Here is a 12740-nt window from a genome sequence, read left to right as displayed (position 1 = left end):
GGTGATCTGGTCTTGCTAAGCGTTATATGTTTGTTTGATTTCAGAGTTTGATAAAAATGTTTTTGAACACTATCAAAAAAGTTAAACTTGAGGTGCGACCGTTGCTGCTTCCGCAGCTTGTCAGGCTAACGGCAATGATGAAACCTGGATTGAAGTCCATAAATGTAAGTTCTCGGAACTAGAGGGGATCATATAATCATGTTTTCATCAGATTTCATTGTAAATATGTTTTCACATAATCTTTAAATGTTTTATTTGTCTGAAATTTCAGTGGACTAGTCCCAGATGGATGGAATTCTACGACAACTGTAAAGAAGCCATCGAAACATTTGATGTGTTAGTGGCTCGAGTGCACGACATTTACTCGAACCGTATTTTACATGTGTTAACATCGATGCAAGATATTCAACTGCAATCGTTACCGAATGACGACGAAATGTGGACCGTGGACGAGTTTCTGGAGACTACCGAAGAAACATGCCGACAAGCAGCGAGTGAGCTGAACCGTAAAAGCCAAATGGTTGAGGAAGCGGTCGAAGAAGTCCTGGACTTGGTGCATCGAGCTTCGCAAATTTTCAAACGCATGGTTGGAGCAGAAAACGACTTCTTCGTAGACGAAACCGAAAGAAAACCGTCGGAGAAGTCATCTCCAACTCCAGGGGCGGGGAATGATGATGGTAGTGGTCAGCAGCAGGACTGGAGTATTCTTTGGTCGTGCTTCGAAAATCCACTGCAACTATTATCTCACCATGGAGGTGGACTGCCCAAAGGGATGCAGGATATGGTATTCAACGCAGTGTCGGAAATGCGGCGTTACTACAGCCGGAAAGTAATCGATGTCCTCATACGAGTCACCCGAACTTCGTTGGACTGTCTGAGGCGGCGGTTCATCGAAGTGGAAGGTGAAGATCTTCCGAGAAAACCAATATTTATTTTGCAATCGCTGTTGATGATACCGAATGTTACGATTCGACCGAATCTTGAGGAGCTACAAGAGGCTTTAGCGATTGCAGGGAAACAAATTACCGGTGTGTCTAAGGGTGTCGCCCAGTGGAATACAGGTAAAGACGCCGAAGACAAGCAGAGACCGTCCGCCGTCGCTCTTGCTACTGCTGCAACTGCAGCCAAAATAGCTAGGGCAAATGCAGCGGCATTGGATGAAAAGTCTCGTCGTCGAAAGATGTATAGACTTCAGTCAGAAGAGAAACCGAAGATGGTTCACATGACGAAAAGTTTTTACAGTTATGTCATGGACAACAAAGAAGTGGTAAAAACATTATCTCTTTTGTCGAGCTGCATTCGCAATATGAAACCTGAATTGCATCAGTTCGTGGACAAATGGAAGCCATATCACTTTTTGTGGAAAAATGATAAAACCATTCGTCAGCTTTTGGAGTACTCACTTTTGGATTTTGAGAGTACGCTCCGTAGGTTAGTAGATTTGGATAGCAACCTGTTGGTGGAACCAGATATGCAGTTTTTTGGACAGAGTATTGCTCTTTCTACTGAGAAATTGAAGTTTGGTCTCGCAATTGAAATTAAATGTAAGTATTATGAGGCGATCCTTTCTTACCGGTACACTAATTCAAGTATCATTTTAGCTTGTACTCACAAACTAGGACAGGCAATGAAGAAGAAATATAAACGTGAAATGGACTACGTTTACGCAGTAATCAATGAAATGGATCGAAAGCTAGATCGTCAAATCCGCGATCTTGATGATGTCCGTACTATAATGGATACTCTATGCAAGATCCGTGAACAAGAGGTCGACATGGAGTTGAAGATCGAACCAATTGAAGATGCCTTCAACATGATGCACAAATATGAGATTCAGGTCGACCGAGAGCAAATGGATCAGGTCGACAATCTGCGCTACACTTGGGTTCGTTTGCAGTCTCGTGCTAAAGAAGTACACTGCAAGCTACTCGAGATGCAACCAGATTTCCAAAGTGACCTGCGAGCCAATTTGGAGCGGTTCAAACAGGACAAAATCGATTATGTGGCCGAATATCGGGCGTCCGGTCCGATGCAAACTGGGCTGACACCACGTGAAGCGTCCGACAAATTGTTGCTCTTCCAAGTCAGTCTTTTTGGTATAAAAATAATTTTAACAAAATTAAACACGTTGTTTCTGTTGTTTTTACAGAATCGATTCGACGGAATGTGGAGAAAGCTCCAGACTTATCAGAGTGGCGAGGAATTGTTTGGTTTGCCTCAATCAGACTATCCTGAACTTGGCCAGATCAAGAAGGAGCTGAACTTGCTACAGAAGTTGTACAAGCTTTACAACGATGTCATTGATCGGGTCAGCAGCTACTATGATATTCCTTGGAGTGATGTCGACATCGAAGAGATCAACAATGAGCTGATGGAGTTCCAGAATCGGTGCCGCAAGCTACCGAAGGGTCTCAAGGAGTGGCCCGCCTTTTACGCGCTCAAACGAACAATTGATGACTTCAATGACATGTGTCCATTGCTTGAGCTAATGGCAAATCGAGCGATGAAACCACGTCATTGGCAGAGAATCATGGAGGTAACAAAGTACACCTTCGAGTTTGATAGCGAAGGTTTTACGCTGAAGCACATTCTGGAAGCACCCTTACTGAAACACAAGGAGGACATCGAAGATATTTGCATATCAGCAATGAAAGAAAAGGACATTGAAGCGAAACTGAAACAGGTTACGAACGAATGGTCCGCACATGAACTGAGCTTCATGACGTTCAACAACCGCGGAGAGCTACTGTTGCGAGGTGACACCACGGCCGAAACAATCGGTCAACTCGAAGATAGCCTCATGGTGCTGAGTTCTCTACTTTCTAATCGATATAATGCACCATTCCGCAAACAAATTCAACAGTGGGTTTACGATTTGTCTAACTCTAACGATATTCTCGAACGCTGGTTATTGGTACAAAACATGTGGGTCTACTTGGAGGCTGTATTCGTTGGCGGAGACATTGCCAAACAGCTTCCGAAAGAAGCCAAGCGGTTTTCTAAAATTGACAAATCATGGCAAAAAATTATGCAGCGAGCCCACGAAACACCCGGCGTAGTTGCCTGCTGCGTTGGAGATGATTTGCTGAAACAGTTGCTACCGCATCTACAGGAACAACTCGAGTTGTGCCAGAAATCGCTAAGCGGCTACTTGGAGAAGAAACGTATGATGTTTCCGCGATTTTTCTTCGTTTCCGATCCTGCTCTACTGGAAATTCTTGGGCAAGCGTCCGACTCGCATACAATACAGAACCATTTATTGTCGATCTTTGACAACACTCGCTACGTAAAGTTCCACGACATCGAATACAACAAAATGATGGCGATAACTTCCTCCGAAGGCGAGCAGATTCCTCTGGATCGTGCAATTCGAGCAGAAGGTTCAGTCGAAACGTGGCTTACGTCGCTGTTGCAGTCGATGCAGCAATCACTTCATTCCATCATCCGTCAAGCGTACGCTCTGATGAATGATCCAAATTTCGTCCTACTGTCGTTCCTGGAGAAACTTCCTGCGCAGGTTGGTTTGTTAGGAATTCAAATGATTTGGACCAGAGACGCTGAAATGGCATTGATGCAAGCGCGTCACGAAAAGAAGGTGATGTCCGAAACGAACAACAAATTCTTGGAGCTTTTGAACAATTTGATTGACCAGACAACCAGGGATTTGACGAAAATTGAAAGGACTAAGTTTGAAACAATGATCACGATTCACGTTCATCAAAGAGATATTTTTGATATTCTGTGTAGAATGAATATTCGTTCCGTAAATGATTTCGAATGGTTAAAACAGTGCAGATTTTACTTTAAGGAAGACATTGACAAAACCTGGATTAATATAACAGACGTTACATTCGTTTATCAGAATGAATACTTGGGATGCACTGATCGTCTGGTAATCACACCACTTACTGACAGATGCTATATAACTTTAGCACAGGCTTTAGCCTTGAGTATGGGTGGAAGTCCTTGTGGTCCAGCTGGTACCGGGAAAACCGAAACTGTTAAGGATATGGGAAAAACACTGGCTAAGTACGTAGTCGTCTTCAACTGCTCGGATCAAATGGATTACCGTGGCTTGGGACGAATTTACAAAGGTCTTGCACAGTCTGGATCGTGGGGTTGCTTCGATGAGTTCAACCGAATTGAGTTACCGGTTCTGTCAGTAGCGGCTCAACAGGTGGCAGTTATTTTAACCGCAAGAAAGGAAAAGAAGAAGCGGTTTGTGTTTACCGATGGTGATGACATAGAAATGAACACGGAGTTTGGTGTATTTATTACCATGAATCCGGGATACGCCGGTCGTAAAGAGCTGCCGGAAAATTTGAAAATACAATTCCGTACTGTGGCAATGATGGTGCCTGATAGACAGATTATTATCCGAGTGAAACTAGCTTCATGCGGGTTTCTTGAGAACATCACTCTTGCACGAAAGTTCTACACACTGTACAAACTGTGTGAGGAACAATTGACCAAACAGGTTCACTACGATTTTGGATTGAGAAACATTTTATCAGTACTGAGAACACTTGGAGCAGCGAAAAGAGTGAACACCAAGGATAGTGAAAGCACAATTGTCATGAGAGTACTTCGTGATATGAATCTATCGAAGCTGATTGATGAGGATGAACCACTGTTTATGTCCTTAGTATCCGATTTGTTCCCGAATCAATCATTGGAAAAGACCAGCTACGGGGAATTAGAGACGGCAATTGCCAACCAAGTTGATCAAGCGGGCTTGATTTATCACCCACCGTGGATCCTCAAACTTATCCAACTATACGAGACCCAACAGGTTCGTCATGGAATTATGACACTTGGACCTCCTGGAGCTGGCAAGACCTGCTGCATTCGCATACTGATGAAAGCCTTGACCGATATAGGAATAATTCACAAGGAAATGCGTATGAATCCAAAGGCCATAACCGCTGCGCAGATGTTCGGACGTTTGGACGTAGCTACGAACGATTGGACCGACGGTATCTTCTCTGCCCTCTGGCGGAAAACACTGAAAGCAAAGAAAGGCGAACATACCTGGCTTGTGCTGGACGGCCCGGTCGACAGTATTTGGATCGAGAATTTGAACTCGGTGCTCGATGATAACAAAACACTGACGCTTGCCAACGGGGATCGGCTTTCGATGGCACCGACCTGTAAGATTATTTTCGAACCTCACAACATTGACAACGCATCACCTGCGACGGTGTCCCGCAACGGAATGGTTTATATGAGTTCCTCAGGTTTGGACTGGAAACCAAGTAAGTGGGATAAAGTTGGTAAGAATAATTACGGAATGCAATTAATCTTATCTGGGTTTTGCCGTAGTTTTACTAGCCTGGCTGAAGACACGTAGTGTACAGGAGAAGAAAATATTCAACGATTTATTCGAAGGATCGTTCCTAAAGATTTACACCTGGGTTATTCAGAATCTGTTTCTGATGATGGAAGTGTTGCAGTGTAACATTATTCAGCAGATGATCTACCTACTCGATGGATTGGTTCCAGTCATGGGAGAAAGCGAACAGGAAACTGCGCTCTCTACCACCGGAAGTCTTGATGGTGGTCTTTCTGTGTGTTGTTGTACCACAAACGTTAATTTCCCCTTTTTTCTTTCACGCTAGACGACATTGGCGACGACGAGGTTCCCAAAACAAAAGATGAGGCTTGTACGCCGGAGCATTTGCATCGTTTGTATATCTTTGCATTGGCGTGGGGTATCGGAGCGTACCTCAACACAGCGGACCGTCTTAAGTTGGACGCACATATTAAGAAGAACTTTCGCAGTCTGGATTTCCCTACTTCGGAGGAAAAACCAGATTCGACGATATTTGACTATTTCGTGTCGGCCACTGGCAGTTGGCAGTTGTGGAAAACTCTAGTGATGCCCTACGTCTATCCGGAAAATTCTACTCCGGATTATTTAAGCATACTGATTCCAATTGTGGACAACGTTCGAATCGATTTTCTGATCAACGTGATCGTGAAGCAGGAAAAGGCTGTTTTGCTTATCGGGGAGCAAGGGACAGCGAAAACCGTTATGATGAAAAGCTTTATGAAAAAACTTAACTCGGAAGTTCACATGGGACGGTCGTTTAATTTCTCGTCTGCCACAAGTCCGTACCACTTTCAAAAAACGATCGAAAGTTACGTCGAAAAGCGATTGGGTAATATGTTCGGACCAAGTGGTGGCCGAAAGCTTCTGGTTTTTATAGACGACATCAACATGCCTCAGATAAACGAATGGGGTGATCAAATTACTAATGAGATCGTACGGCAGACCATGGATATGAAAGGTTTTTACAGTTTGGAGAAGCCAGGAGAGTTTACCAATATCGTAGATGTGCAGTTTGCCGGAGCAATGGGTTTGCCCGGTGGTGGTAGAAGTGATATACCGGCACGACTCAAACGGCAGTTCAGCGTGTTTAACTGCAACATTCCCGATCATACGTCGATAGATACGATCTTCAGAACACTCGGCGAAGGTCACTACAATGTGAAACGTGGTTTCACACTTGAGGTACGAAAACTGGTTAAACGTTTAGTACCACTAACTCGAACATTATGGCAGCATACTAGAGAACGGCTGTTACCGACTCCAGCAAAGTTCCACTACATATTTAGTTTGAGAGATCTATCCCGTATATGGCAGGGAATGATCGGTACACTGTCGACGGTGATCATTTCTGAAGCAGTACTGATACTGCTGTGGAAAAACGAATGTACCCGAGTGTTCGCGGATCGTTTTGTATCGCTGTCAGACACGGAATGGTTCCTGGAAGAAATGCTACAAGTGTTGGATAAAGAGCTTGGGCCCGAATACAAAGAAATGGCAGCAACGAGTCCAGTTTTCGTAGATTTTATGCGAGACGCACCGGAACCTACCGGGGAGGAAGGTGAAGAAACAGACATGGAGTTACCGAAAGTTTATGAACCGGTTTCGGATTTCGAAATATTGCGCGAGCGGCTGAAGATGTTTTTACTGCAGTTCAACGAAATGATTCGTGGCACGGGAATGGATCTAGTGTTTTTCCCGGATGCGATGCTACATCTCGTGAAAATATCAAGAATCATCCGTCATCCTAGAGGGAATGTAATGTTGGTGGGAGTTGGTGGATCCGGTAAGCAATCGCTTACCAAACTTGCTTCGTTCATCGCCGGATACAAGACCTTCCAGATCAGTTTAACACGCTCCTACAACGTAGCAAACTTTCTTGAAGATTTGAAACTCTTGTACCGATCTTGTGGTGTACAAGGCAAAGGAACTACTTTTCTTTTCACCGACATGGATGTCAAAGAGGAAAGCTTCCTCGAGTATTTGAACAATATACTTTCATCGGGAGTGATTTCGAACCTTTTTAACCGCGACGAACAGACGGAAATCGTCTCGGAGTTAACACCCACAATGAAGCGGGAGAACCAGAAGAAGAACGTGACACAAGAAACGGTAATGGAGTATTTCCTGCAACGAGTATGTCACCATCTTCACGTGGTCTTTTGCTTCTCACCGGTCGGCGAAACTTTCCGACGCAGAATTATGCGGTTCCCGGCGCTGGTATCTGGCTGTACAGTAGACTGGTTCCAGCCGTGGCCGAAAGATGCGTTGGTTGCAGTAGCCCGACACTTTTTAACAGATTTTTCCATCGAATGCACGGCAGAGGTGAAGGATGAGCTAGTGAATGCTCTCGGAACTATTCAAGACATAGTATCGGTGACATCATCTGAGTACTACCAACGGTTCCGGCGAGCAACGCATGTAACTCCCAAGTCGTACCTGAATTTTATAGCCGGGTATAAGAGCATTTATACTCAGAAACACAAGGAGTTGTGCGACGGAGCGGAGAAGATGGATACTGGTCTGGAAAAACTGGCCGAAGCTTCGGAGTCAGTTGAAATTCTCAAGATAGATTTGGCTCACATGGAGAAAGAGCTAGTCGAAGCGTCTGCCAAGGCTGAACGAGTGTTGGTAGAAGTAACTGAGCGAGCCATGCAAGCTGAAGTATTCAAAAATCAAGTTCAAGTAGTGAAAGAGAAGGCCGAAGCCCTGGTGCAAAACATAGCGGCGGAAAAGGCTCTAGCCGAAGAAAAGTTGGAAGCTGCCAAACCGGCACTAGAAGAAGCTGAAGCAGCATTGAATACCATCAAACCGGCTCACATAGCAACAGTTCGTAAGCTTGGTAGACCACCGCATTTAATTATGCGTATTATGGATTGTGTATTGATAATGTTCCAGCGTAAATTGCATCCGGTAATTGCGGACACGAGTGCGCCATCTCCGAAACCTTCCTGGCAAGAGTCACTGAAAATGATGGCCAGCACTACGTTCTTGCTTCAGCTGCAAAACTACCCGAAGGATACGATCAACGATGAGATGATTGAGCACCTGCAGCCCTACTTCCGCATGGAGGATTACAACATGGACACTGCAAGAAGGGTGTGTGGCGACGTCGCTGGGTTATTATCTTGGACTAAAGCTATGGCATTCTTCCATGGGGTGAATAAGGAAGTGTTGCCGTTGAAGGCAAATTTGATGCTGCAGGAAGCTCGTCTGAAGATCGCCATGGACGATCTGGCAGCGGCGGAAAATCAGTTAGCAGAACGAGAGGCAGCACTGCAGAAAGTCAAGGATCAGTACGATGCTGCGGTTTCCGAAAAACAGCGATTGACGGATGCTGCGAACAGCTGCTTGCGCAAGATGACGGCTGCTACTGCATTGATAAATGGACTCGGAGGCGAAAAGGCGCGTTGGACGCAACAGAGTAAGGAGTTTAAAATTCAACTGGGAAAATTGGTAGGTGATGTCTTGCTTGCTACTGGATTCCTGTCCTATTGTGGCCCGTACAACCAAGAGTTTCGAGGAACTCTGTTTAAAACATGGATGAATATTTTGAGAACTCGAACCATCCCGTATACGACAGGTCTTAGTATCATCGGAATGTTGACAGATTCTGCCACTATTTCAGAATGGAACTTACAGGGATTACCGAATGACGAATTATCCATACAGAATGCATTGATCGTGACAAAATCCAGCAGTTATCCATTGTTGATCGACCCGCAAAGCCAGGGTAAGATATGGATCAAATGCAAAGAAGATCAGAACGAGCTCCAAATAACGTCCCTGAATCACAAGTACTTCAGAACTCATTTGGAAGACAGCTTGTCTTTGGGACGTCCTTTACTGATTGAGGATGTTGGTATCGAGTTGGATCCGGTTATAGACAATGTATTGGAGAAAAATTTCATCAAATCTGGATCGTTGGAGAAAGTGCTGGTGGGTGATAAAGAATGTGATGTTATGCCGGGTTTTATGCTGTACATAACCACGAAACTACCGAACCCACCGTTTAGCCCGGAAATCAGTTCGAAAACATCGATTATTGATTTCACTGTAACAATGAGAGGTCTGGAAGATCAACTGCTTGGACGAGTGATTCTGATGGAGAAAGCGGATTTGGAGTCGGAGAGAGTACAACTGTTCGAGAGTGTGATGAAGAACCAACGGAGCATGAAGGAGTTAGAGGGTAATCTGCTACTCCGTTTGACATCGACGGAGGGTTCCCTAGTTGACGACGAGGCGCTCATCGAGGTGCTTCAGGAGACCAAAACTACCGCAGAAGACGTAAACCAGAAGTTGAAGATTGCTGAGGTCACTGAGAAAAAAATCATGATCGCTCGAGAAGAGTTCCGTGCCGTTGCGGCACGTGGTTCGATTCTGTACTTTTTGATCGTTGAAATGTCCAATGTGAACGTGATGTATCAGAACTCTCTGAAACAGTTTCTGATAATATTTGATAATTCAATTACAAAGTCCGCCAAGAGTAACATTACGGAAGAACGTATTAATATAATATTGAAATATTTGACCTACGAAGTGTGGGCCTTCACCAGTCGGAGCTTGTATGAGAGACACAAGCAACTCTTTACGCTAATGTTGGCCATAAAAATCGACTACCAGAAAGGAAATATTAGTCATGACGAGTTTATGGCGTTCGTCAAAGGCGGTGCTTCATTGGATCTGAATGGGGTTGCCCCCAAACCGTTTCGTTGGATTCTTGACATAACTTGGTTGAATTTGGTAGAAATTAGTAAACTGAAAACGTTCCACGGGATTCTGAAAAAGATTGAGTATAACGAACGAGAGTGGAGGCTCTGGTACGAGACAGAAAGACCGGAGATGGAAGTGATTCCTTGTGACTACGAACATGAACTGGATGTGTTTAGGAAGCTACTGTTGATTAGATCATGGAGCCCTGATAGGACTATTTCGCAGGCTAGGCGATACATTGAGTTCTCGCTTGGAAAGGAGTATGGTGAAATGCATATTCTAGATTTGGAGCTAACTTGGGTTGAATCAGAGCCCAGAACACCGTTAGTTTGTATCTTGTCCATTGGATCCGATCCTACAGTGCAGATTGCAGCATTGGCAAAAACGAAGGGAATATTACTGAAGACGGTTTCCATGGGTCAAGGTCAAGAGTATCACGCACGTAAACTGATGACAGACTGCATGTCCATGGGAGGTTGGCTATTGCTGCAGAACGTACATCTATCGCTGTCATTCTGTAACGAAATTATTGATATTCTCATCGAAACGGAACATGTGGCGGACTCGTTTCGTCTCTGGGTAACCACCGAAACGCACCCACAATTCCCAATCGGATTGCTGCAAATGGCGATAAAGTTCACTAATGAACCTCCGCAAGGGATCAGAGCCAGTTTGAAGCGCAGTTATCTCACATACACCCAAGATTATTTAGATTACACATCCGCACCACAGTGGCCTCCGTTGTTGTACACCGTAGCGTTTCTACACTGTGTCGTTCAGGAACGACGTAAGTTTGGACCCTTGGGCTGGAATATACCGTATGAGTTTAACGCAGCAGATTTCTCTGCTAGTGTTCAGTTTATCCAGAATCACCTCGACGAAATGGATCCAAAGAAGGGCGTTTCGTGGCAAACGCTTTGCTACATGCTTGGTGAGGTTATGTATGGTGGCAGGGTTACCGACGACTTTGACAAACGCTTGCTTACCACCTTTACACAGGTATGGTTCTCCGAGCATCTTTTGACACCAAGTTTTGAATTTTACCGCGGCTATCGAGTACCAAACTCAAGAAATATTCAAACTTATATCGATTATATTAACCAATTGCCCACCACCGATACTCCAGAGGTGTTTGGGCTTCATCCGAATGCGGATATTACTTATCAAATCAATACGGCAAAGGGTATTCTGGATACAATTCTCAGCGTGCAACCGAAGGAAGGAGGAGGCGGTGGGGGGGAAACCCGGGAGTCGATCGTCTGTCAGCTGGCCAACGATATGCTCAGGAAGCTTCCACAGCAGTATGTGGCATTCGAGGTAAAGGAATCGTTAACCCGAATGGGTGCGTTGTTGCCGATGAATATCTTTTTAAGGTAAGCTGTCAATTTCTATCGCTGACTGAGTTATTCGCAAATACTTATAATCATTCCGAAGATGCTAGGATTATGTTTCGAACACCAGGGCATCTAAAATTTACCAATGTGGTCGAAGACCATGACTACATTCATCAACAGATCGGTTTGTCAAAATCACGGCTGTTTGACAGATAAAAAGAACTCGTCGAAATCCGGTAATTGCTGTCTATAGTCTATGTCTTTGACTTCATTTGCCATCCTGGTCAGTTTTATTTGCCATATGGAAGAACTTATCCAACAAAGGTTTATCTATTACAATCCAATCATTCATTTTATATTTTCAATTGCTGCAGCTTTGATTGCTACTTTAACGGTTTTTCCAACTTTATCTGACTGGCCATCCAATCGATAACAGATATTGGTTGCGATGGTCGAAGAGACACGAAACAATTTCTAGGTCAGTCGGTGTTGAACAGTCGTTCGCACCGCACGCGTATAGCTCTTGGCTCCTGGAATTTTTTTTTTCTGGCTACCTAGAGTTTCATTGATTCAAGGCTTCAGTCTTTTTCAAGGCTACCTGAATCACTAACTAAGTGATACAAAGAGTGATATTAGAGTGACTAAGTGATACAAAGAGTGATATTAGAGTGACTAAGAAATTAATCAGCCTTTTTTAAGGCTAGCTAGGAGTCTAATCGAAGACTAATTTAGCCTAGTTAATTTAATTTAAAATTTCATTAATTTCAAAAATGCCTGCGTCCAACCGGAAAGGCAACAAGCCTAAGGCTAAAAATAATTCAATACGGAATAAATCACAATCCGTTATTCAACATTTTTCTAATAACATTCATGATCTTATAGAATCTGAATGTAAAAATAAAAGACAACGGACGGATTTCCCTTCCGTTGATCCTATGCCGTCTAACAATATTTACGAGATTCTTCCTGAATCCGATTGTAGCGACATAGAAGAAAATTCTTCAAAAATTCCCAAAATGGACGCTTGTCGTTCTGGGAAGAAACATCAATCTATGCCACCAGTGACGGTGATGATTTCCGACTTCAAAGCATTCCGTACTGAGCTTTCTACTTTTCTCCCGGAAGTAAAAGTCTCATTTCAAATCGGACGAAGAGGAGAATGTCGAGTCTTGGTGGATGGATTGGAAGATTACGAAAGTCTTATTCGATATTTGTCCGAAAAACTTCATAAATTTTATTCATATGATATAAAATCAGACAGACCTTTCAAGGCTGTCTTGAAAGGATTATCAAATGATCAAAGTATTGATGAAATTAAAAATGAACTAAAAGAATTGCTTGGTTTTGCCCCTTCCCAAGTAATA

General features: G+C 43.9%; 1 protein-coding gene across 1 annotated transcript in view; it reads left to right on the top strand.

Annotated features, from left to right (window-relative positions):
* The window catches only part of LOC131432477 (dynein axonemal heavy chain 5), a 110990-nt gene that overhangs the window by 49381 nt on the left and 48869 nt on the right, over positions 1–12740 (top strand). Inside the window, exons 6-11 of the mRNA XM_058598782.1 lie at positions 45–164; positions 272–1544; positions 1602–2083; positions 2150–5255; positions 5323–5556; positions 5619–11415. Of these exons, the coding sequence (XP_058454765.1) occupies positions 45–164; positions 272–1544; positions 1602–2083; positions 2150–5255; positions 5323–5556; positions 5619–11415 (11012 nt within the window). The remainder of the gene's footprint in view (positions 1–44; positions 165–271; positions 1545–1601; positions 2084–2149; positions 5256–5322; positions 5557–5618; positions 11416–12740) is intronic.

The sequence above is a fragment of the Malaya genurostris genome, chromosome 2, assembly GCF_030247185.1.
Source record: "Malaya genurostris strain Urasoe2022 chromosome 2, Malgen_1.1, whole genome shotgun sequence".
NCBI lineage: Eukaryota > Metazoa > Arthropoda > Insecta > Diptera > Culicidae > Malaya > Malaya genurostris.
This window is presented reverse-complemented; position numbering and strand designations above follow the sequence as displayed.